At 41.5% G+C, this 22,268-nt stretch overlaps 1 protein-coding gene across 3 annotated transcripts in view; it reads left to right on the top strand.

Moving 5' to 3' along the window:
* The window catches only part of LOC140693130 (trafficking protein particle complex subunit 9-like), a 101,760-nt gene that overhangs the window by 64,826 nt on the left and 14,666 nt on the right, over positions 1–22,268 (top strand). For 2 of the 3 annotated variants that reach the window (XM_072957202.1, XM_072957201.1), the window contains 3 exons: positions 7,699–7,884; positions 10,363–10,587; positions 17,313–17,439. In XM_072957202.1, the coding sequence (XP_072813303.1) occupies positions 10,454–10,587; positions 17,313–17,439 (261 nt within the window). In that variant the 5' untranslated portion in view covers positions 7,699–7,884; positions 10,363–10,453. Of the gene's footprint in view, positions 1–7,698; positions 7,885–10,362; positions 10,588–17,312; positions 17,440–22,268 lie in introns of those variants that run through there. The other variant, XM_072957203.1, reaches the window with a different exon arrangement.

Genomic DNA, 22,268 nt, shown 5'->3' on the forward strand with positions numbered 1-22,268 from the left:
GAAAGGAGAGTTACACAGTTGCTCATAGTCATGTCTTGGCCACTGTCCACGGAGAGTGCACCGTGATTGGCGTTAATTGTCTTCTGGGCAGTAGATCTTTTTGTATAATAGATATTTAGTCCATTGAGTTAATCTAGAAACCCTTTCTGCTCCGTTTCTGTCCATGCTTGCCATGTGACTGCCTGCCCGTGATTGGGCCATGGAGGAGAAAATGTACTCATGGTTGAACTCTGATATTTCAGTCTGGTTCATAGATCCACGTCTTCTGTTACATTAATAAGTTAAGTTTCTGGTTTTCTTGCATCAGTGTCTCATGAGTTTGGTTAATGTGAAACCAGTCCATGGAAGCCCAGGGGTGATGACGGTATAATTTCTGAGCACGTTGTGGCACTTCTACCCGTGCAGACGTGGCTGGAGGATGTCCAGCTTCCTCACTGATTTTCCCCAACAGCAGGGTCCTCTCCCACCCCTGGATGTGAGGTTGGGAGCTCTCTGACTAGGCCAGTCAGAGGCCGAGTCCGCCAATCAGAAAATGATGAAGTACCTGAAAGTGGGTTTAATAGAAGACAAGGGCTTCCAGGTAGTCAGATGGGCTGTTCGAATCCATTTGTTGAAAAGCTGTCCACTGTCTGTGGTTGAGCTGCTTCTTTGCTGTTGAAAATTCTGGAGTAGATGAAGGGATTTTAAAAAGCAGAAAGGAGTGATTTTAGGTGGTACGTCCACACCGGTGAGACGTGATGGATGACCGCCTGTGTGAGGCATAGACAGAGTCTACAAACTTCATAAAACAGCTTTAAAAGCTCTGCCATCTGAGTACACTTCATATGGGGTCCAGATCATCACTGGTCATGCTGTGAGGACAAGTAACTGATGATGGCAGAAAGGACACGGAGGCATCAAAAAGGTCTCACTCATGTTCCCTGTTTAAAGAATGTGGCACAGTGTATTATATTTGAGCTGGTTTTTCACTGAACAGTTTTTAGTGTTTTCTGGGACTCCCCAGTGCCCCAAGGTTCCATGCAGCTGGGTGTCCCCTCAGTGCAGCTCTGTCAGCACTTGCCCTGGGCTGATGCGGTGTCACGGGGAGCAGGACAGTCAGCGTCCCCTGCTCCTCCGAGCTCCGTCTCCTCATCCGCAGAGCCGGGTTTCTCATCCGTGTCTACTTAGTAGGGTTGCTGAGAATCACACTTGATGCTTCAGGTGTGACTTGTGGTTGTCTCTGTGATTGACATATAGTTAATATTTGATAGAAACACTTGTTTTTTTAGTATAATTGTAGCACCTAGATTGTAGTGGTTTTTAGTCTGCATTTTTTATAACTTTATTCTTATTTTTAAATATGCATTTATTTTTATTTATTTTTTTGGAGGTACTGGGGACTGAAGCCAGGACATTGTGCATGCTAAGCAGGTGCTCTACAACTGAGTAATACACACCCTTCTTTTCTGCGCTTGAAAATATATATTGCTATACACAAAATAGCTCTTAAGCACCATCATGGGACCTAGTCACTGTATAGACAATTGAAGACGTATGCTATTTCAATAGGAATAAATGTTGTTGAGACATACATTTCTGAATCTGTTAATGTGCTTAAAAACGATCATAGGTAGTGATAAACACGAATCTTTGATCCAGTACTTCTTAGGGTCTGTTTTGCCATCAAGGGTAATTACATTCTACAGAGAAGGCTAATTGGGTCTCTTTGATATTTGGATGGTCTAGCAGATGATGAAGGCTTTCAAAAGCTGACAGTTTTGTATTTTAAATTAACTACAAAGTTATCTTCTACAAGTTGTAGATACTAAGCCTGGGAAGTGCCCAGTAATCCAGGGGGTATGTGTCTGTGTCTGTGTCTGTGTCTGTGTGAACGTTGGTGTGTGTGATTTCAGGAAGGTAGAAAGAAATTCCATATAGACTTCTGATACCTTTCTCCTCCATTTCAAGGTGTTGGCATGTATTTACACTAATAAATTGATATTCTGTTGTCATTTGGCATATTGGGAATAGGACTTTCTCATACTTGTTTCAGAAGGGTTAGGGAGCATGAGCTTAGGAAATGGGAGGAGATAGAGGCAGGGAGGTTCTTTAAACTTTGTGCAGAATGAGAAACAGTAACTTTTCTCTTTTCTTCTAAAGCAAACTGGCACTGAATTTTAACATACTATTACTCAGAATTGCTTTTCTGATCAGATACAAGTACCTCAGATTTTTTAAGGCAACATGAATGATGAAATGTGTTTTAGCAGTTATCTTTAAAAGTAGTTTTATTTTTCAAGTAAAAGGCTATAGCCTGTTCTTTCTTCCAGCAGTACAAGAAATTCTCATTGTTCTGTCTACATGATCTATGTGTTTAGTTTCTTTTCTTTTTTTTTCTTTAAGTGCTTGTTTCATTGTGGTTTGAATGAATGTTTAAAATTTCTGGATTTTGATCTATAGAACATGCTGATTTATCAGAACTGTTAAAAACCTGATTGTTCACTGCTCCTTGTTTGGTGGGGCACCCTATTGATATCTGTTGTCTGTTAAAGAGGGAAATTCTTCCTCTAGTCTGCAGATAATTAAGTGAATGGTTTACAGCATGCCTTTAAAATTATTTGAATGCATTGAACATGTTTGTCCAGTGAATTTTAAATTGACTCATTGTAATGACTTTGCTTTGATTCTGTGGCTTTTGCTCCTCTCCACAAGAATTTGAATTCTCTGTTGCATTTTGTATACATGTTCTTAACAGGGGAAGAAATATTGCATTTTTTACAGAGGTGGGTTTTCCTATCCTCTCTGAATGCCTTCTAAAATTGATACAATAAAAATCAGTTATTGCAGTGCATAAATATTTCATAAATTATTTTTTGGCATAATCAGAAACAATGACCAAGAATGATAATAGAAAATACGAAAACCTTCCTTCCTTTGAAGAATAGAAATCAGGTGGTCAGACTCCCGCATGCTTTGTGCCTGACACACTTACTCTCATGTCATTGTGTATCATGATTCGGAGATGGAGTGGCTTCAGGTTTATAGATTTTTGTTTTAACATTTGTGTTGAATACTTTCTCCAGGCTGATGTTTCCTGTTGTGTTTGTGGAAAGAGTAGAAGGGAAAAAAATGCTTTGTTTTGTTTTCAGGAGGCCTGAGTTGATGAGAAAAGAGTTGAGGGTGGGCTGAGGAAAAGAGTGACACTCCCTCTCCTCCTGGCTGAAATTGATAAACAAAGAATTCAATTAAGTGTATCGGTATTTGACCAATAGAAGTTAGAGAGCCCAAACTGGCTAGAAATGTACAATGGAAATTACTGAATTCAGCTGCAGAATGAGGTGCTTTACCAAGTAGAAGCAGCTTAGAGCAATCAGAAAAATCAGCAATATGATGAGATATAAAAGGAATATTATATCTTTTATTTCTGAAACTTTTCTATGTTAAGTTGTGTAGAGCTAAAATTAAGTTTCAAGCACCAGGAGTTAAGAGTGTGGGTGGTTCTGTAGGATCTTTATTCTCGGATGTGCCTAGACCCTGCTAGAGTGGCTGAAGATGGCAGGAAAAGACCCACATCCAGTATTTGTCATCCTAGGGTGTCCTCCATAATGGTTCCATGTGGGAGCCCATGATTGGGTTAACAAATTATAACACACCCCAGTCGCCTCTGAATTTTAAGAAGAAAAAATATGCTTTGATACTGCTTTGCAAGCAAGTGCCTGTGCATCCCCACTCCAGTCTCCTTGCCTTAAAAAGCAGAGACAATGCTTTGCTTGTGTAGTTGAGGTTTTAGATAGCACTCTGCTGGTTGCAAAGCAAGGACCGAGACCCTCAGCTATAAACGCTGGGCTTGTGTGTTGTTAGATAGTGTATTATCCCCAAAACAAGGACCTGGCTGGTCTGGTGGTCTGCTTTGTAATGAACATATCTAAAAATGTATCTTGTTCCCCTCACCCCATGACTTCCCTAAAGATACACTAATCCTTTTTACTCATTGTGTATTCTATAATCTCTGCCTCATCCTGTCTTTCCCGAATTTCCTCCTTATTATTTCACAACTGCAAACGAATTTTTCCTTTGATTATACACAATAAATATGGGAGCATTTGAGAGGCTCATGGAGATGGCTCCCTACTCCCTCTTGGTTACTTGACTTTTTCCACAGAGTCTTTAATAATCATTCCGTGTCGGTAAGACTTCTGCCAGCCAGAACCCACATTTCCAGGTGAGAAGAATGCAGGCTTTATCTCTCCTACCAGAGGAAGAGACAGAAGAGAATTGAGATATGCTCCCTCGTGATCCCTTCCTGCCCCAGGTCTACTGCGGTTCACCTGCAGCCTTCTGGCCTCTGCTCAGAGGGCCTCTGTCCCAGGACTGACCTCAGCCTTTTCTTCCCTTGTCAACATTTTCTGTGCCCTTCAGAACTTGGTCTCTTCTCTGCAATTCAACCCTGGCAGATGTGATGGTGGTCAGCGTGCTGGTGGGCAGTCCTTTGGGGACACCCAGGAGCCATGCTGATTCTCCTGAGTCTCTCAATCGGGGTTACAGGACAGTCAAGCACCGAAGGAAGCCCATTCACGTGATGTCAACAGAGCATTTCATCACTTTCATTTTATTTTTAAATTTTCGGTGGAGAAATTATTTGTAGCAAATTGTTCCAGATATTCGCCGCCTGCTTTCCTCATCACCATTCCTTGTTGTCTCTGGTGCTAGTTTAATAAACCAGGTTTCTTCTCTGGTCATTTCTGGCAGCTGGGCTTGCCGAATCCTTGATCTGCATTTGAAACAGAATCCTTCTTCGTGATGTCAATGTGATTTTCCTATTTCTGAATATTTCGTGTACACTCAGCAACTGTTTCAAGTGAAATGCTCTTGTCCAATTTCGGTTAACTCACATTTGCTGATCTCCTGCTTTCATGCTGAGGGCAGTTTCTTTTTCCTCTAATAAAAGTTAGCAATTTGCATTTACTATGGAAGATACTGGCCCAAGGTCCTTTTGTTCTTAAGAGTTTTAATACAATTCACCCATTAAAATGTACAGCGGTTTTTACTCTATGCCCAGAATTGTGCATCCCATTCAATCTTAGAATATTTTCATCCCCCAACAGGAAGCCCTGTACGCATAAACAGACATTCCCATCTTCCCCATCCTCCCCCAGCCCCAAGGAGCCACTTTTCTCTCTCTGGATTTGCCTGTGCTGGACATTTCATGTTAATCGAGTCACTTCATGTAAGTGGAACGGTCTATTGTGACTGACTTCTTTCACACTGAGTAACGTTTTCAATGTTTGCTCATGTTGTGGCCTTAGTCACTATTCTATGCTATGCTATTGCTGAATAACATTCCACTCTATGGCTGGGCCCCACTGTTTACCCATTCATCAGATGATAGGCATTTGGGTTGTTTCTGCTTTTTGGCTGTGATGAGTAATGTCGCCGTGAACACTCATGTGAGATTTTTTATGTGGATATTTGTTTTCATTTCTCTTACGTGTGTGCCCAGAGAGCAGAATTGCTGGGTCAGTCAGAAACCAAATGTTCAACTCTCTGAGGCCCTGCCAGGCTGTTTTCCAAAGTGGCCACGCTGTGTTACGTCCCCACCAGCAAGGGCTGCGTGCTCCGCTTCCTCTGTGTCCTCTTTAGTGCTTGTTACCCTTTTTTTTTATTATACCCTATTGTAGTGAGTGTGAAGCGGTTTCTCCTAGTGGTTTTGACTTGATTTCCCTTACAGCTAATGCTATTGAACATTCTTTCATTGTGCTTATTGGACATTTGTATATTTTCCTTGAAAAATACCTTTTCAGATCCTTTATTTACCTTTTAATTGAGTTGCCTTTTTATTGTTGAGTTATAGGGTTTTTTTTTCTTCATTTGGAGATACAAATTCCTTATCAGATAAATGACTTGAAAAAATTTTCTCCTGTGTGTTGTTTTTTCACTTTCTGGATGGTGCCCTTTGAAGCAAAGTTTTAAATTTTGATGAACTCCAATTTATCTCTGTTTTCTTTGTTCCTTGGGCTTTTGGGGTATTATGTAAATTCTGAGGTATTTTATTTAAGCTTTTATATATAAAATAACTTAATTTGTAGGAACGTTCTAGGAGATGGGTGCGGTTCTTGTCCCCAGTCTATGGATAGTAGACTGAGATGCAGAAAATTTCACTGAAATATCAGTGTCACAGCTACCCAGTGCTGTGGGATTTCAGACCCTCATGTTTGTCCCCAGCATTTGTGATCTTCACCACCATGCTCCACTACTGCCTGGAATCGTTAATGAAAACGCCTTTCATTTTCTGATTTCTTGTTAGTTTGTTTTCTCATTGGGGACCTCATCTCCTCATTTTCCTTTCGGAGATCAATATAGATTTATTTTAGGTCTCATGTAGGCAGAAGCATTGCTATCAGTTTACTTCTTTATTACTCACTCTCCAGTGATGATTGTTGCTAGTTGACCTAATCAAGTCATGCTTAAGTCTTTCCTGCTAATGACACTAAAAACAGTCATGACTTATAGAATGCTCAAAGAAAGTACTTGATTGATTTTATTTTGCTACCCAATCAAACCAATCAAGTAAAAACCCCAGTGTTGACACAGACTATAAGCCCTCCAGAATAGGGTCACTGTCTTCCTTGTGTTTCATTTATTTGGTCACAGTGTCTGGATAGTTCCTTGCTGTCCAGCAGTTTTGTGAGGATACGGTGCTCGTGAATCATTGTAAGGACAGAATTTTGACAACAGACTGTGTTGTTCATTTCACAAGGGAAAAGGTAATATAGAAATACTGCTCAGATCTATTTTAAAATTAAGCTTGGAATTTTGAAAAGAATTCAAGAAACCGTACAAAGCTCTTTTTCAGTAATTTTAGATCTATATTAGACACATTATGGTTACATAGCAGAGTAACTTACCAAGTAGATTTGACAAGAGGAGTGTAATATTGATTATTTGCTTTAGTTGAAATATTCTACCTGGGATAAAGTAATCAGTGCCCATAAATGAACATATATGTTTGTATTTCTATGCAACATGGGAGCAGACTTCATATGTTTCTATATAATATATATGACTGTGTGTTTTAATCTGTCTGTCAGTGTTTTTATAGTTTTTCAGCAACATTGTTACTTCAGGATTCTTCTAAGATATTCACTCCCGATACTACTGTAGTTTGTACTGTGTATCGTATCTTATGCATGGGATTCCACTGTCCCTTCAGTGAGGAATTTTCTCTCCTATTGAGTTAGTAGCAGAGTTAAAGAAACAGTGATTTCTAGGCCTTTGCTCTCCACGTGTTTGCTGTTGGCTGTCAATCACGAGTTTCCCTTTCTTGAGTTTTCATTGTTCAATTAGAATTTTTGAAAATAATTATTAATATGTTTCACCAGTCTCCCTAGAAACTTGATGTGTTTGTGCTTTTCAGTTTTCAATTTATGAAAATTGTAAATGCACACTTGTTTTTAAATAGTCCTTTTTCACTAGATATTTGTTTACCTCTTTATTGATAAAATAATTTTTTCCCAATGAATGAATCGGTGTGCATGTTTTAAAAGATACCTTACTTTTTATTTTTCTTATTGTAACAGGTATATTTGTTGTACAGAATTTAGAAAATAAGGATAAACACAATAATAACTTAAAAATGGCCTCTAATCGCACTTGGAGATACAGTTGTAAGGTTTGAAATTCAGAATTACAAGTCCTCTCACTTTGTTCTTCTCTTTCAAGTACGTTTTGGTTACTGAGACCCTCGAATTCCCATATGAATTGTAGCAGCAGCTAGACAGTTACTACAGAGGAGCCCGCTGGGATTGTGATCGAGACCACGTTGCATGTATGCATCTCTCTGGGAAGCGCTGCCCCCCCAAGAATGCTGTCAACTGATCCAGGAATTTGCGTGGTGTGCCTATCCAGGTATTTAGGTCTTCTTTAATTTTTTTTCAGCAATGTGTAGAGTTTACATAGTATTATTTTACTTTATTTTTTGCCTTTATACTGAGGACAAGTGTGCAAGGTACCGGGATTAGAATTGTATTATAGCCCCGCAACTTGCTGCCACCATGGACGCTGTGGTCTCTCTTTGCCCTTTGTAAAATCTCGCACAAAATAGGACCTAAGTAACTCTGTCTTGAAAGAATGATTATATGATTGCTGGATGATGCTTGAGAGTCCTTGTGATGATGTCTTTTTCCCAGACATTCCCCTCTTCTTAACTATGCCATTTCTCTTCCTTTCCTTCAGCCTGGGTTTCAGCCTGCCTGTGGCATTGATTTTCCCTGCCTGAGGACTCTTCCTTTCACTAGTTCATGATAATGTTACATGTGGGCTGTGGAAACTTGCTAGATGTCAAGAAAGAGCAAATCCATTGCATGCTAGTATTTTTAGAGTGTGTTATTGAATTATCAATTGAAATTAAATCAGGCTGACCCATTGAGCCATCCCCTGAGCTCTTTTCGCCTTCTTACATGTGATACTGCTCTTGTTGCTGCATGTGCCCTTCCCCCAGACTTGGTTTTGGAGTTGAGTAAGTCACCATCACTGGTGCACTCTCTTTAAAAGTTGAAGAGAACATTTGCTCCTTCTCCCTGGTTGGGGACTTAAATGAGATGAGGTAACAGATAAAGAATGGAGCCCCACGTCATTCTGACCACCGCTCTTTCCGTTCATTTCTCCAGGGGAAGAGTACATTTCAAAAATATAAAGATTGTGAGCTAATGAGATAGACAAGACAACCGATCATTTATTAAATACACTTTCATGCCAGAAACAAATGTATTATACACACAAAAAGCACATAAAGTACGGTAGTACTGTGGTTACAAACGTGGGTCCGAGTTCGAGTCCTGCTCTGGAGTGACAAGTCCTGTGAGATAGAGAACTGGTAGGTCGGCTTAGCCTCACCCAGACTTGTTTTCTGTCCTGCAGAGACAGGGCTCGCAAGTCATCCCTCCCCCGTAGGGGTGCTGTGGGCTGTAAATGACGCTCGTGGGCAGCCCGAGCACAGCTGCTCGTCTTTCGTAAGTGCAGGATAGCACAGCTTTTGCGGTGATGGCTATATGACCGCCCCGTGTAGACTCTCAGTTCTCCAAAGGGATGCTTTGTGGATTGGAGATGGGATTCTCAATTCTGTAAATACCCAAGGATTGTGTTATTGAGCCTTGCTGATTTGAATCTATTCTTTAGAAAGTACATAATGTAGATATTTTTCAAACATGCATGCTTTTTTTCTTTTATTATTTATAGTTCTACCCTCTCATCTCTTGGTGTGACATTTCATGGAATCCAGGAAACAGTCCTAGGCCACCTGCCTCTTCACACTTTTTCGTGGTGGTTTTCTTCCCTGACTAGAAGAGGGTTTTGCATAGGAAATTTTGTTTTCTCCCCTTCTCTTGGAGTCTCTCTGTTTGTCTGCCCGTCTCTCACCTGTCCATCTGTCCGTTTCTCTACCCACTCATTCTTCTGACTTGTTCCAGGAAGCATTTCAGGCAGCTTACAGAAGAACAGATATCAAATAAACAGGTGAGAAAATGGGGCCAAGTTCCGACAGTGAGGCTCAGAGTTGAGCCTGTGTGAGAGTTGCAGGCTTGTGACACACGAATCTGCCTTGTGACTTATAAGATCGAAAGCATCATTGTGCCTGAGGCTCCCAGCAGGCACAGGGAAGCAGGGTTTGTGGGAGATGCTCACTGGCTGTGAAATAAATAACTGGCTTAGGAGAAGCCCAGCCTTTCCAACTACCAAGGCTTAGGAGAATATTTTGAGTGTCTTCCAAAATCAGAGTATTGCATCTTTTCTTTTTCAGAGTTTTATGTATAGTTGGTTTAAATTCTATACCTGGAAATTTCTCCAAAACTGCTGCCCACGTGAGTCCCATGACTCGGGAATGGGGTGTTTCTGCTCATTGACGGTTGTTGGCCAGAAACGGAAATGACAGCCTCAAAGGAGCCTGGGTTTTATCAGTTATGTTTTGTCAGTGCTGTAGATTTCAGAAAATGCTTTTAACGTTTCTCTCCATCTGAGGCAGCAGCGTGCTCTCTTACCAGCATCAGGAGCTCAGGGCCACGTGATGGTGGGGGCTGACTGCACTGGCGTCAAGACAGCTGAGGTAGTCACTGCAGGCTTGTTGCTTTCACGTAGTGTATTTCATGTTCTTTAATAGGTTTCAACAGGTAGTTAATTAACTGAGTTAATTAGCATGTAATAAATATGATGCTTTGTTGAAAAGACAGTTATAGGCAGAATATAAGTTGTGAACACTTTAAAAACGGTTTCATTACTGAAATTTCAGTAGGGAAGATTCAGTTTATCTTATCTACTCCTCTCTTTAAAAGTAACAAAGAAATAAGACAGAAAAAGCAGAGGATGATTTCTGTTCTTCCTCTCGGCTTGCAGGTGCCCTCACCTTCAGTGGCATCCATCCAGACACCAGCACTGACCCTGGCCATGCTCAGAAATGCCTCAGCCCTGAAGACACAACTGACAAATGGAAGGGAGCCGCGTCCTGTTACAGCGGGTGCTCTCACTTTGTGGGTCCTTATGTAACTGCGTGGTGTTATTCAGGATCGCCCTTTCTACACTGTGTGACGGTGCTGCGGTGTCTCCTAGTTATTTGTTTCTGTAAGTACTCGTGTATTTTTTCCAATGTGCAGTACTAGACATCTAAAAATGCTTTTTTCAGATGAAAAATAATGTGTATTTAATATAAAATTCTGAAAAAAGGGTCAAAAGCGTCTATCCTTGTCCCAGTACTCAGAGATAATAATTAACACTTTAACATCTATTTTCTGTTCTTTTCATCAGTGTGTATCACCTCTGTCATAAAAACCAGAGAGCAATGTGTGCCTGTATACTGTGTGGAGACCTCCATTTTCCATTTGGCTTATTACACATTTTTCTACAATATTCTATCTCCCCTGGCATGATTTTTAATGACCAGTATAGCATTCTGTCTTGTGGAGGCATCGTCCATTTTTCTTTGGACTTAAATAAACTTTTAAATTCCAAGTATACTTAACTGAAATACTGAAAAGAGAACTGTGGTGGTACCGAAAGTCCCCTACTTCCCTTCCCCTTTTTTCCTGAGAGTAAAAACTGCTGACAATGTGGAGTATATATTTCATGACCTTTATGCTTATGTCATATATATATATACACATACATACACGTGTATGAGAACTCTATGTATATGTGTGTGTATATATGCTTTATGGAAAAATAAGGCCATACTGTATGTTTTCTGCAGCTCGGTTTATTCACTCAGGTATATATCATAGACGTCCTCCCCCTCCAGACTCACCCGGTCCTTTCAGATAGAGTAGAGAGGTCTCCTGATGTGCAGGTTTGGTCTCTTGTGTAAGGACACCTTTAGTGGGAGAGTACTGGTGACAAGGCCTTGGACCACGCTGAAACACCGGAACTTTAGTGCCCACAGCTCGCCGTGATTTAACACATCATTGTCTTGATGGTGAACACTTAAATTTTCTCCATTTTCCACTGTCAGAAAGAGTGTTTGACTGGCATCCTTCTTGTACAAACATTCCTGTGATCTTGTGTGAGTATTCCTTTTGTTAAGGTTTCTGGAAATTTAGCCCTTGGATGTGACAACTACATAAATCACAGGCTCCTTTCAAGTGAATCTAGAAATTCCTCCTCCTGTGGGGAATGAAAAGATGTAGAATAACTTATGTAACCAATTCTCTATCGCTGGATATGATTTCACTTCAGCTTTTCTTCCCACCATTGTAAACAGTGCTGTGTAAATGCTCTGATGAGTACATCTTTTTGAACTGATTTTTTTTCTAAACAAAACGATTCCTTAAAGTGGAGTTCAGTCAGTGTGTACACACGTTTTTCAGAGTTTAGATATCCATTGACATGTCATCCTCCTAAAGATCGATCACAGTTTGTTCTCTCAAAGATGGACACTAGCTAGAATATCTTTTAAAAATATTTGCCAATATGATGAGCAAAAGTGCTTTTTCATTGTTCTAGTTTGCACTTGATGACCAGTGTGGTATTGAGCATTTTTCACTCATTAGCCATCTAACTGTTAAAAAGTGAATGATCCCTTTTGTTCTTTGCGCACATTTAAGTGAGGGAGCTTCTTGTTGCTTTGTGACTGCTCTTTGTATGTTATGAACATTAACCCCTTATCTTCATCAACATGTATCAGAGAGCTTTTCCTTGTCATTTCTTGCCTTTCATTTTGTTCAGTAGGTTCATTTTTGTTGTGGCCCAAAATAATCTTAAGAGGGTAAATGTCTTCTTTTTGGGTTTTATTCTTGATATTATTCTTAGAAATGCTTTCTTATAATGGTATAAATTTCTTCTGTAGGTTTCTTTAATCTCTAAGATGGAGATGATAATGGTACTTGTTACAGTGAGGAGAAGCTGAATTGATATGAGCAAAGAGTTGTATTTGCTCTTATTAGTACTTTCTAATATTTACATCATTTTCTGTAATTTTTCTTGCGGTCATTATGACCGGAATAGAATTTGTTTTTTCAAGGGGATTCTGTGATTGTCCCAAGACAATTATTGAATTCCTACTTTGCTCTTTAATTTGAAATCCCACCTGTAAAAAATACTTATGTACACTAGAGTCTCTTTTTGAGCTCATGATTTATTTCTGTCAATCTTACTTTCCAACACTAGCACTATATCTTACATATTGTAAAAATTTATTTAATATCTGACAGTGCAAATTTTTTGATTTGCTTTTCGATCCCTATTTTTCTTTGCTAGTATTATGACTTCATTTTTCCCGAAGAATTCTAATATAATTTTTTCAAGTTAAAAAAAAGGATATGTGTTGTCATGGGATTTTTTAGTAATTTTGAATTATCTTTAGGAGAACGTACATCTTTACAAAACTGTTTTCCTCCATACAAAAGGTTGATGTCTCTACTTTCACACTTCTTACTTTACCCCACAGTACAGTCCTGTAATTTCTCCATGTACAACATGGGCATTGTTTTTGAGTTTATTCCAGATTATTGTTGATGATTTTGTTAATTTTTTAAGTGAGAATTTTTTGCTATTATATTTTTTAACTGTTAAAACTGACACCTAGGAAGGCAGATTCGGTTTGTAAATACTCACTTTGTAATTTCTCATTTAAAATTCTAAGTATTAAGTACTTGTTACAGAATCCTTTCTTTTCTGTTTTTAAAAATTTGTTTTCAAGATTCTCAAAATGGTCATAGCAAAGTATTATACGTGGGGAGACAGATGGAGAGAGGTAGTATGGCTCATGTACAAACTGTGAGCACTTTCATGGCTGCCTTTACGCTGGAAAAGCCACTGAAGAGTCCAGGATAAACCAGGGGTGGCTTTGTATGCAGTTGAAAGCCAGCTTTCCTGCCTGGTGAAGCCTGGTGGGCGTGGCAGGTAGATGATCAAGGTCGAATGGAGGTTATTGGCTGCACAGAGCGCTGTGTCTGAGAACTGGAGAATATCGCCATGGGAAATGCTTGGTGCCAGGAATAATACAGAGGAGCTGGGGACCCTGTGTGTTAAGGATTTTCCAGCCCTGGGAGTGGGAAGATCAGACTCTGCATTCAGATCTGAGTTTGAATTCATCCTCTTTAGTTTACTTGTCCTCTGACTTTTGTCAAGCTATATACCCTCTTTCACTTCCTGTTTTCTTGTCTCTCAAAATAGGAGAAATACAGCCTGCTGCTAGATTGTTTGATCAGGTTAAATAATTTGTGTCTATAAGATGCCACGTACAGTCACAAGCTCAGTGAGAAATGGGCTGTCGGCTGTTCTTCTGCAACTCAGTGCTTGACAAGACATGGGGGAAAGCCAGTCCCTAATTTGTGTGTGATGAAAGTGGGAACAAAATTAATGTCTTGCCTTTCCCTAGCAGTATCCTTACACCTTTGCTTCATTTATTTCTTTTCTCCATTCCTTTCCCCTTTCCCATCCTCCACCAAAAGAACCTGAGACTCTCTCAGAATACTAGATTCAAATTACTTAAAAGGTTGGCTCATCCTCATGAAATGATAGTAACATAAAAAAAACTGTGCACATCCCAGAATACATTGTATTTGATTTACACACACACGCGTGCACACACACACACACACACAATCAGGCTACCTCCCACTTGCAGAGGGAGAAGGACCACTTTTTCTGAGTTTTCACTCACTGAGCGTGAGAACAGTGTCTCTTACACAGACATTCACCAGGCTTCGTGCATGGTGTTTTTAATTGAATTTCTGCTTTGTAGACATAGATATAGTCTCCTAATAGAAGAGAGAAAGTGGAGACATAGACATTCTGCTGAGATATTGGTGTCATCATATTTGAGTTGGAAAGGACTTAAGACAGCATAGAGTCGTAACATTTTATGGGTGAGAATCCATGATGTTGTAACTTGGACAAGAACCTGGATCTTCTGCCATCTTGTCCACAAGGGTGAAGAGGCAAATGGGCAGGGGATGGTAGGGATCCTTCTTCTTGAATTCCATGTTCTTGCTAGTTTTCATTGCTCAGCTGCCTTTAGTTTTTGTCCATGAGGCCTCTCATGAGAAGGTCACTCTCTCCTGATAGATTGAGTTTCTTATCAGCAAAAAGCTCTGGACCCACTCATATTTCCCAGAGTTTTCTGCTGACCTGCTGACACTTTATATAAATCAGATCTAAGAAACTACTGAATATAAAATCCTTATTGTTATCGTTTGCCCTTGAGTTCCATAGGAATGGGTTGCTGTCTCAGGCTGTCTAAAGCCAGATCCAAAGATAGGGTGATAGGCTGTGCTGCTGTTCCTCCACAGTCAAAGGGACTTTCCACCATAGCTATATAATCAGGCAGATGAGTTCAAATCTTGCCTTTACCAGTTATTATTTTTGTGAATTTGGGGAGAAACTGTATTTTTTGTGTCCAAATTTGTTTATCTGTAAATAAGTTCAGTATTTACTTTAAGGTTTCTGTTTTAGAATTGAATGAGCTAATTCCCTCATTTATACCTAAAATAGTGATCGCATGGTTCTATGCTGGTGCCTTGGTAGTTGATTACTAAGGGCCTCGGTAGTGAGAATGGGGGTGGGGGAGCCCTGGATAATAGAGCTTTTATTCCAGGATATGCTTGTAAAAGACTGGATGTGCAGTGGATTTTTAGTAAATATCTACTCCTTTCCTAATCTGCATTGATTGTGTATATATCTTTATACTAATATATGAACAATTTTTATTGCAATTTAAATATCTTTGTAGTATTTACAATATCTATCTATAAAAATACGTGAAATAAAATTATTTGACTTTTATTTTCTTTTCAATATGCAAAACAAAATAAAATAGAAAAGAAAAAAGTTTTGAAGGAGTAGAAATAATTTTATTTCTGTGGAATCAATTCCTTATAATAGGTTTTTTGTTCGTGTTGTTAAAAAGCATATAAAATTGATAGGTTGTGACATACTGGAAATGAGGTAACAGTGGAGACATACTACCCCTAAGGCAGTCATTTTGTTACCAAGTCCAAACTCGTTCTGCTTGCTGCATGACAGGCCAATAAATCGGGAGATGAGATGTTGGAGTAAGGAAAAGAGACTTTATTTGAAAAGCTGGCAGACCCAGAAAATGGCATATTGATATCCAGTAGATCTTTCTTCCCCAGGGCAGAATTCAGTCTCCTTTTATACCAAAAAGGGGCGGGGATGTGGCTGGTTGTTACAAACTTCTTGCTGTATGAATTGTTTGTCCTTGAAATCCTTTGTTCCTGCAGCTGTCCATGTGGGTCAAATTATGTTGCCCCCGTAAAACCTCCAAAAAAAAAAGAATGGTTATTCCCTATTTTACAACTTTCCATCTATACATAAGTGTAGAAGAGCTAATATCCTTAAAGATCAGAGCCCGGAGAATAGGCCCTCCTGGATATTTCAGGCTAAAGGCAACTTTCTTTTACAAAAGGTGCAGAGATAGCAAGTCTGAGCCTAGAAAACAAGGTACAGGATTAAAGCCAAATGAACACATCTAACATGGAGTGAAATTTGTTCTTTCTATTACAATTTTTTTTCTCCCTCATAAATAATTTTAGTAAGAAACATGAGCAATTTTTTTATTTTTGCTTCATAATAAAGGACTACAACTACAATTTAGTGAGCAGGGATGCTGTGCGTGCCTTGGGGTCACAGCAAACTCTTGTTGGGGGTGGTCGACCCTGCAACATGCCTGATGCCCCGTGAGTGTTGGTGAGGGTTCCCCTAACCAGGGGCTCTCTTCAGGAACCACCATATGGGCGTTGACCTCTGGCACCTCTTTTTCAGCTGCAGGAAATTTTTTCAGATTCTATGATAGAAAAATCACTCCACAGGGAAATATACACAAAATGTTATGATAAATCTCAGAGAAAAAAATGTGACAATGAGTGTGTATATGTCCATGAATGACTGAAAAATTGTGCTGAACACAGGAATTTGACACAACACTGTAAAATGTTTATGAATCAATAAAAAATGTTAAAAAAAAGAAATATCACTCCAGCTGGGGATAATCAGGGAATAAAGGAAGAGGAAAAGGGCTTGAAGTAGAGTAGAAGAGAAGGACAGAAGCTCAGGGAGCCTGGGGGCTTGGCAGCGGGGCCTCGGGAGAGAGAGGAGCAGAGATGTGGATGGGACCAGCTATGGAACCAGCACCTGCAGCTTTCCCTGCACCCAAGCCACACAGCTTTTAATAGGGCCCAGGACTCTCTCCTGTCTGGATGTCACCCTGGGCAGAACCTTGAGAATCGAAGGTAAGGGGTGGGCAGCACTCACCAAGGTGGTCACTGAGGACTTTGGTCAAGTCCACATTGACTTTTCCAGTCATGTGCCTTCACCTGTTCTTTATCTCAGGATCTGAGAAGCAGGAGCAAGGAACTCAGGGATAGATCCAGGAGGATATCTGACTGTGTTAAGAGACGACAGTCACAGTGACACTGGGAGCGAAGACACTTGCAGCAAAGTAAAATAACTTCACAACTATTGCATCAGAGCTGCAAGTGTGAGAGAGCCTAAGCCCGTCTCAGAGTGCAGGGGACAAGCGGAATGGAATGGTAAAATTAACACTGACAATTGAAATTTTTTCAAATAGCCTGCTACTTTGAATTTTATCACTTGAATGTATGCAGGTGTATTTCTATGAGCATTTATAGGTTCACACAACCCCACCAGCCCCTCTTGCCCCCATCGGGGATGGGATTTCTCAAGCACAGTGCCCCTCCTGCTTGCGTGGGCCACGCTGCGGGTCCTCGCCTGGGGCCGGACTGCTACAGGACACTGAGTCCCCGAGGCACGGCCTGGGATACATGACAGGAACATCTGTGCTCTTGGCTGAGGGCCTCCATTTCCCCCTGCAGTGTAAGAATGCCGGTGACTCAGTTAGAAGCATGCATCCAAGCCGTCCTTCCTTGTCATCACCATCTAGAAGCGGTGCCTGAATCTTCTGAATTTCTGCAGAATGTGGTTTACAATCACCTTGAACAAGTGAGTGTGTGTCCTCTTTCAAGTGGAGGAGTTACTGCCATTTTCCTGGAACTTACTCACCACTAGTCCATCTGATTTTTCTGTGCTAGGATTCAGTATGGCCTGCTAATAACTCTGCAGTCAGATCTAGAAACCCTGATGAAGAGGATTATTTATTTTCTTTCTTTAGATGATAGTATTTTACTTTCAAAATTCTGAGTTTTCAGTTCTTGGAGGAATTTTTTCGGGGGTTGGAGAAACAACTTTGCTCTTACCATCTTTGTGGCCTGTTGCTATATGCGTCTCACCTGCCTTCTGTCACTTGTGAGGCGGTTCTATTTTTGACCCTGTCCGGGTTGTTCATATTATAAAACATAAAATCTGTAAAAGTACAGTCCCTTTTACTCCGAAGGCATTCCACAAATACTCCTTTAAACTGGGTGTGGTTTTAAGAAGACACAATCATTAGAATATATACTTGCAGGTTGCCAGTGCAAAATCCCCAAATTAATAGTCAAGATCAACATATAAAATCTTTCTAATCTACCATGGATTTGTATGGATAAGTGAAGTAGTTTGCTAAGAACTCAATCCTCCCAAGCTGATGCTCTGACAGAGGGCAGGGCCCAGGGATGAGGGCGTGTCCTGCCCTTCCTGAGCTGACAGTTTCATGGCAAAGACCTTCACCAGGTGAAGAAATTGAAGTTTATTCTAAGAAGAGTGGGTATGAAAAGAGTCCAAAAAGCGTGGGAGTGACACAATCCCATTTGTCTCAAGTAGGGGAGAGTGGCTGTGGGGCCACTTGGGAGACTCATGAGTCCGGGCGGGCAGTGTTGTTGGCTTCAACTTGAGAGGTGGGACGGTCAGTGGGTAAAAGCGAACAGATTGAAGGCATGTTTAGATGGTAAAGAGGAAAGGATCAATGCTTTCTGTGAAGGTAGGATGGAGTAAGGCCCAGGTTTCTGGGTGGATTAATGAGGTAAATGATGGTCCTGCTGTGTTCTGAGGAGGGAAAGCAGCAGAGGGAGTTCTGGGGGAAAACTGATGAGTTCAGCTGTGGGTAAAGTGAAAGGTTGTTAGATGTGTGGTCTGGGATCTCAGGTGAGAGCCAGTAGTGAGTAGGGAGAGGGGAGAGAGACTTTCAAATAATTTTATCTTGTGAACATACATATAAGGATGAGTAATGACACACTTAACCCCTCTATATTCTGTATTTAAAACCCAGTAACATTTTGCTATATTGACTGCAGGGGCTCTTAATTTTTTTAATAGAAATAAAATAAATAGAAACAAAATAGTGGAGTTAATGAATATCTTAGAGTTGATGTGTGTCCTTGTATGTATTTTCATAACTCATCTGTTTATAAACATAATCTACAAAAAGTTAACTTGCTTAGCATAAGAGTTAAACAGAGGGACGTGACATACTCTGTTGGTGGCTCAAGGTGATTTCTTGGGCAAATTATGTAGCCTCTCTGTGCCTTAGTTGCATCTTCTGTGACTGCCCCCGGGCCCCTCGTCACAGCTGATTTCCTAGACTAGATGTTGGGAGGGAGGCTGCTGAAGGGAGTAAGAGGTGGCAACTGCTAGGGTCACTAAAGAGAGAGACAAAAACAGATTAAAGCCAAGAAACTGAGTACTAATACCCTCAAAGGAGAAAGAACCCCACAATTTTTTGAGCCACTTAGCGTAAGGGAAAGAAAATCATGTGGATCCAAAACTCTTGAGCATATGAGTATTGTGGGTGGGAGGGTGTCATCAGAAAAGGGTTGAGAAAAGGCCTTTTGGTTTCCCTTAAATTTCCAGTAAGGATGAGGCGCAGAAGAAAAACCACCCGCTTCACTGTAGAAGGTGCTGTTTTGTGCAAAACTGACCAAAGGTTGGAAACCAGTCATCAGTGGTGCTGGCAAAAGAAGAGACTTCTGGATTGGGTGGGGCACTTGCTGTGACTTCCAGGTGACCTGCTGGCTGGGGACTGTGAGGCGGGCAGTAGGTTTGCAGTGTGACCTGGGCATAATCCCTGGCTCTGAGGCTGCTGATCTGACTAGCAGAGCTGGGCAGACACCGTCCTAATGGGGCTGCTCGGGATGAGGTCTGGGACACCTGCCGTGCTGAGGGCGAGAGGAGAGCTCCCATGAGGGGGTGTCCCTGTGAAGATTAGAAACATCCTCCTGCAGTGGAGGAAGAGCCTCTGAGCAGCGGGCTGGATGCACAGGCAAGGCCAGCCTGAGCACGGAGATTTCAGGAAGCCGGAATTCATACAGGCCCGAACGGCCTTATTCCTGAGAAACTGGAGGGAAAATATGCTGCAAATGCAGGCTAAGTTCAGACACTCTGGTGTGTCATGAGTGATAGGAAAAGACTGTTCAGGCAGGCACGAGAGAACCCTGTGAGTGTCCCAGTTGGGTGTCACACAGGAGGAAGGAGCAGAGTTATATACTTCGCCACTTATTAGCTGTGTGACTTTGAGCAATATCACCCCACCTCTCTATATATATATCTTCATCTGTAAAGTGACAGAGTGACAAGCTCGTGTCATCAGAAGGCTTAGTTTAGCTCTGATCCTCTTTGTCCAGTCCTGTCAGTGCTGCCCTGCAAGGTTCTGCAACGGCTGCTCTTACCCTGAGAAGGGCATAGAGGGACATTGTAATTCCCGAGGGCAGGAAGGGGTTGCTTTAAAAGCAGACATGTAGCCTCCTGCAGCTGCAGACCTGCAGGCAGTTTGGTTGATGGTTGTGGAGAGGACTTTGGAGGCCTTAGCATCGTCTTAAGGCTTCTTTTCCCTTGGGGACCGGGTTTGCCTTTGCAGATTAATGTTGAAGATTTGGGCTTCTGGCAAAGCTGTTTTCAGAGATGGTTATATACGTAACATGTCATATAAAATAAAATGCTTTTATTTAATATGTGGGACTTTGCAGCTGTAGGGAACAGCTCTGTTGGCCTGGTCTCCACGGAGGACACTAGGGATCAGCAGAGCGTGCGGGAGGGCAGGCGGCCTGCAGTGCTGCTGCGGGGGGTTCTCCCCAGCATGGTGCTCTTCTGAGTTCACTCTTTTATGAGTTTGGTTGCCAGAGGAGCAGACAGCAAAGTAATGAGTTCTGGTGGGATTGTATAATGACAGGAAGAAAGAGGGAGCCGTAGTTCTTTGGGACTACTACTCGCTTTTGGTTCCTGATCCAGTGTGTTCCATTACAGAATTGATGAGTTGTGTCTATTCTGGGACTTGATTGAAATAAACGTGCAGCCTAAAGTTAAGTGTTATGTTTTATTTGTCGGGAGGGCTAGACCCAGGATGACTACCTCTCAGATCACTCTGAGGGACTTCTACCAAGAGTAGGGGAGAAGCTAGGATTATATAGGAGCTTTACAACAAAGACCAGGTAGTTGGAACAATAAAAGATTGCTTGTTATCTAAAGAAAGCCAGGTATCTCAAGTTCAAGAATTTAGTGCTTTTCAATATATGGGAGGACGCAAACATTTGGGCTCACTGAATATATTCTTTAGACAAGCACCTAGCTATCTAGGGCCAGTAATCTGTCCTTTCTTATTCTGAGTCTGCTCAGAGGGCACCGTTGTGAGTGGCTGCAGGCCTGTCTTCACTGGGGGAGTGGCGGCAGCCGCTGATGACTTGGTTTCAGCATTCTTTGTTTAGTGACATGGTTGCAGTATTTTCATTCACATTGTAGTATTTTCGTTCACAGAAAATTATAATATTACCCTGATTATGGATAATCTGGAACCTTGGAAAGGAACCGAGATGGAATTACTGCAGGTAACTTCTACTTTAATAAGCCGTGTGCAAACATGAACACGGAGGAAGCATACAAAATGATTCGGTGGTGAATGGGAAGGGTTTCTCCAAGTTACAGGAGAAGGCAAGGCAGAATTCCTCTTCTTTGTGGGAAGGGACGTGAGTCCAACTTTCCTTTCTGAAGTGTTTTCTAAGAACTGTTTATGGTAATTAAGGAACATAGACAAACTGTGGCACACATTGCATTTAAGAGCTGGCCGGCTTCAAACTTGGGTATTGGACAGGTGGATTTCATAGGCAAGTGGTCAGGTGGATGGGACAGAGATGGAGCCCAGGCCTGGGGCCATATTCACGTTGAAATCGCCATTTCCTCACCATAGCGCCTTGGACTAGAATGTAACCACTCTTAACCTGTTGGTGAATCTGTGAAATGTGCATGATAATATTCGTTTCTTCCTGGGATTGTTGTTAAGTTCTAAAGAGTATTATAGCACACATGAAGCACTTAACACACTGGCACTTAGCAGTGTACACTTTGTGCGGCCACCACACTTCGCGTGTGTCAGAGCCGTAAAGGCATTATTTGTCTGTTGAGGATGCACTGGTAGCCCTTTGGCTAGGTTGTGAATTCGGTGATTTCCTTAAATATTTGTAACTCTGTGTGCCATGGGCAGTTATTTTCATAGACAGATGAGGAATCTCAGGGTAAAAAAGACTATAATTTGCCCAAAGTCAGACCATAATTTTGTGTGCAGGGGCCTCGGTTCAGCATGGGCCCCTGGGACTTGTGCCTTCTCCGTTCAGCACCAGAGCCAGATGTGGGCTCGGCTGTTTCCCTGCCCAAAATATCCGGCAGGCCGCAAGACACAACTGGCCCCGTGCTGCTTGAGCAAAATCTCCGGAGGAGAGGCAGTTACAAAAGGGATAAACATAAAAACAGACGGCAGCAAACTGTGATCAGCTCTGAGAAGGAAAGGAACACGTCTCGCCGTGCAGAGCTGGGAGCTTTCCCGTCGGGGCTGCTCTGGGGGCGTTCATCTCAGCTTAACAAACTCTGCTGCTGCACCAAGGCAGGAAGGCAGGGCGCGTGTGGCCAGG

This window comes from Vicugna pacos, unplaced genomic scaffold (genome assembly GCF_048564905.1).
Source record: "Vicugna pacos unplaced genomic scaffold, VicPac4 scaffold_19, whole genome shotgun sequence".
NCBI classification, from domain to species: Eukaryota; Metazoa; Chordata; class Mammalia; order Artiodactyla; family Camelidae; genus Vicugna; species Vicugna pacos.